Below are 3,669 nucleotides of genomic sequence, written 5' to 3'. Positions count from 1 at the left end.
AAGTCGAACTTAGACGAGAGTGACGTATATCCGGTGTGTCGAACTGTCGCCTTTTTATAGCGTCAACATCGGACTCGATGACCAATTAGTGCTTACCAAACCGTAGCACTATGCAAATGTCATGTGGCGTGATTCCCGGCCGACCAATTAGCCATCACCAGCCGTAACGTTATGCAAATCTGTGATTCACAAGCCATAGTCTTATGCAAATCATGCCGTGTGGCGTAATTGTCTGCTGACCAATCAGTGGCTGTACTTTCAAAAAGCCAATGGCCACTTTCAACCATCTGCCGATGACCGTTACAACTAAAAAAAACTTCGCTAGTTCTTACTTTCAGGGGGAAGTCTTATTTTCGGGGAAGCACGGTAATTACCGTGAATGCCAAACTGAGGAAAGATGTCTCCTTAAAGTACTAAAGTTTTTGAATGTATTGATTGATGTAAATGCATTTCTACTTTGGAGATTCAGATACTTATTTTAGGGTAACATTTAAAATTCCCAATTTGTGTAATTGTAATTCTGTATGAAAGATAGAAAATGCAACGAAGAAATACCTTGAAAGAACAGAAGATATATTTGAAGAACTGGCAAATCAGAAAATTGGTTATCTCTCATATTGCTTTATCATTTTTTATATGTATTCTGGAATAACACAAATAACTTCAAAATACTTTCTCTTTCAGGTTCTAAGCTGAAGTTCTTAAGTGGTAAAAAATTTCCAGGATTATTCATTTTAATTCTAAATTATATTTCATATTTTCACATTGCAGTTTGTGTACAACTTACTTTTTAATTTGCAGGTCGTGCTGAAGAAATGAAGAATTTCTGTGTAATAACAGGAGTTGACCGGTCGAACTGGAAAGAATTAAAGGAGATATTTAACGTTTTTGCTGTTACATATGCTAAAAAATGAAACCTGTTTCGTAGATTGGTGCAAGAAATGCCCAAGAAACTGAATGGACATTCTTTTCTCCGGTGTTTCCGACATAAAAATGAAAGATTTTTCTCCATTGGTTATCATTCGTCGTGTGTTTACTGTTTATGAAAATCTATGGTTTATTTGTGTACATTAGCCAAAAGAATTGCCGGTTTTCATGCACGATAGTGAATTGTTAAAAATAATTAAATCTAGTAACAAATATGGCGCGATCATAAAATTCCTCCGCAGTGGATGGTAAAAGGGAGGATCTTTGAGTTGTGGGCTACGACGTCGCAACACTGACGTAATCCGCCGCGGAGAGACTTTACGATCGCACTGTATTAACTGGCTCAATAGTGATTATAAAGTGTGTTTCGATGTCTGCTTTGGGATTATTCCTCCTTGTGGTAACCTAAGGAAGGTTTTTACGATTGCCCAATGTATTTATACAAAACTGTAATTCTCGCGAAGAGAATAGCCCTTTACTTATAAGAAATATATTGTTACTATTCACGAGCTGATACCGTTTGAACAGTTAAATATTGTAGTATATCGAAAGGAAAACAAATTACTTCTTAAGCATTAAGAATAACAATATAAAATATTTTTATATTTTTGATTAATTGATATGATTTTTATGTTCAGAGTTTAAGTTCTGATATTTTTATTTATCATTATTTGCAGGTTTCTCTCAACGTAAAACGACGAATAAGAAATATCAATGTGAAAGGTGCAAGAAAGAATTCAGTTCGAAATATAATCTTAAATGTCATCAGAAGATTCACACTGGAGAAGGGCTCTTGAATTGTCAATTCTGTAATCGTCAGTTCAACCATTCCAGCAGTCTGCATAATCATCTCAAGACTCACGCCGGAGAGAAATTCTTTACCTGTGACCATTGCAAACGAAGTTTTACACAAAAAGGAGCTCTGATAAAACATTTGCGAACTCACACGGGGGAGAAGCCTTTCACTTGTGACCATTGCAAACGAAGTTTTACACAAAAAGGAGCTCTGATAAAACATTTGCGAACTCACACGGGGGAGAAGCCTTTCACTTGTGACCATTGCAAACGAAGTTTTACACATAAAGGAACTCTGATAACACATTTGCGAACTCACACGGGGGAGAAGCCTTTCACTTGTGACCATTGCAAACGAAGTTTTACACAAAAAGAAGCTCTGATAACGCATTTTCGTACTCACACTGGAGAGAAGCCATACTCCTGTAATCATTGCTTACGAAAATTTTCTGTTAAATGTAATTTAATCTGTCATATTTCTGCATGTCATAATAATAAGTAACTTAAACTGTATGTCGATTATTGTACTTTTAACTGTTGAAGGGTCTTCGAAAATACTCGAACCTAAAATTTCAGTTTTAATGAAAATTGAAGGACATTTTCAGAATTTATTTTTTATTAACTTAAAATATTCCTTGTTGTAATGTTTTACTTTAAGCATTGGTTGTTTCAATAAAACGATGTTTTGTTGAATTATTTTTAAATAAATTTCTTGATTTGTTTTTATAAAGTTCTGTCTTAGTGCACGAATTCTTCAAAATATTTTCTGCTGTTAGTGTAATATCTGAAGAGATGAATTTTGAATCAGTAGCATATTTAAAGTATTAAAAGAATAGTTTCTTATCTAATTACTATAATCTAAATTATATATATATATTGCTGAATTCACATAATTACACAAGTTAAACAAGCTATTGCATACAAACGAATACCACATAAATATAAGTTAAATTGGCCACTAAGTATTATGGTCTTCACATTGAAAGAAATGCATCCGAAAGTATATACAGTACATTCATTGGCATGTAAAACAAATGTAACTGTAAATATCTTAGTCTAGATTGATGTTCAATTATTCAACGTGTTAAAAGTATGCGATTTTCGAAAGGTTGAATAATATACATGAACACGGTGTTTATGTCCATGTAGGTTGCAAATATTAAAGCACCTGAGGGATGAATTAGCATGCTTTTGCTTCTAATAGAAATCAATAAATGTTGGTAAAGTGGAAATTTTGCTTCTAAAGGCTCTTAGAAACTTCAAACTTATCATACTTCAAAACATGATAATTTCCTAACAATCAAGCAATATACTAAACAACTTAATGAAAACACATACTTAAAGTAACGAGATCAAACAAATAATCGTCATAATAGGAACAGAAATATCATCGACAATACCATTATCAGCTGCGGCCGCAGATTATAAAAAGTGGGAGAGGCAGAAGATATAAAAAGGACATCGTACATAATACTAGTTTTAAACTATGATTCAATGTCGGATCAGCGCTCTCACTAGATGGGACCAATTTCACTCGGGTCTAACTCGACCTTACGAACAATGAATATAGGGTCGATCAAAACAAGACAAATTACTACATGAAAATAGTTGTAGACAAATACCGTTTATTACTTTCTTTTCTTTTTGCAGAATAGGGTACAAGTCGCCATTTGGGGATTAGGAAAAGAGCAACTTGGACAAAAAAGTGACATGTGTCCCAAGTATATCAATGTAAATTACCATAACTAACAGCTTTAAAATGTATTATTTTCTCTGCTTGCGAATTGCATTTACATTTAAGGCATTGCAACACACGGGAAATCTGCCGAGGGAAATGTCTCCCGGAAGGTCTTTTATGGGAAATTGGCCCTTATCCCCTTAAAAACATTGAGATTTTTGATATTTTATAATCATTAATCTAATTAAACGTAAAAAATACTTAAAACT

The 3,669-nt window shown here is 33.7% G+C and overlaps 1 protein-coding gene across 1 annotated transcript; it reads left to right on the top strand.

Moving 5' to 3' along the window:
• Positions 1–1,588: 1,588 nt before the first annotated feature.
• On the top strand, positions 1,589–2,383 carry LOC111640152 (gastrula zinc finger protein XlCGF49.1-like; the record flags this gene model as incomplete). The annotated part of the gene is made up of 1 exon (XM_023386152.1): positions 1,589–2,383. A coding segment is annotated over one exon (636 nt), but the record flags the coding sequence as incomplete, so codon positions are not given.
• Between the last annotated feature and the right edge of the window lie 1,286 nt (positions 2,384–3,669).

The sequence above is a fragment of the Centruroides sculpturatus genome, unplaced genomic scaffold, assembly GCF_000671375.1.
Source record: "Centruroides sculpturatus isolate CEXI.00-Female unplaced genomic scaffold, Cexi_2.0 scaffold177, whole genome shotgun sequence".
NCBI lineage: Eukaryota > Metazoa > Arthropoda > Arachnida > Scorpiones > Buthidae > Centruroides > Centruroides sculpturatus.
Note: the sequence above shows the minus strand (reverse complement) of the source record. Positions and strands in the feature narration are given on the sequence as shown.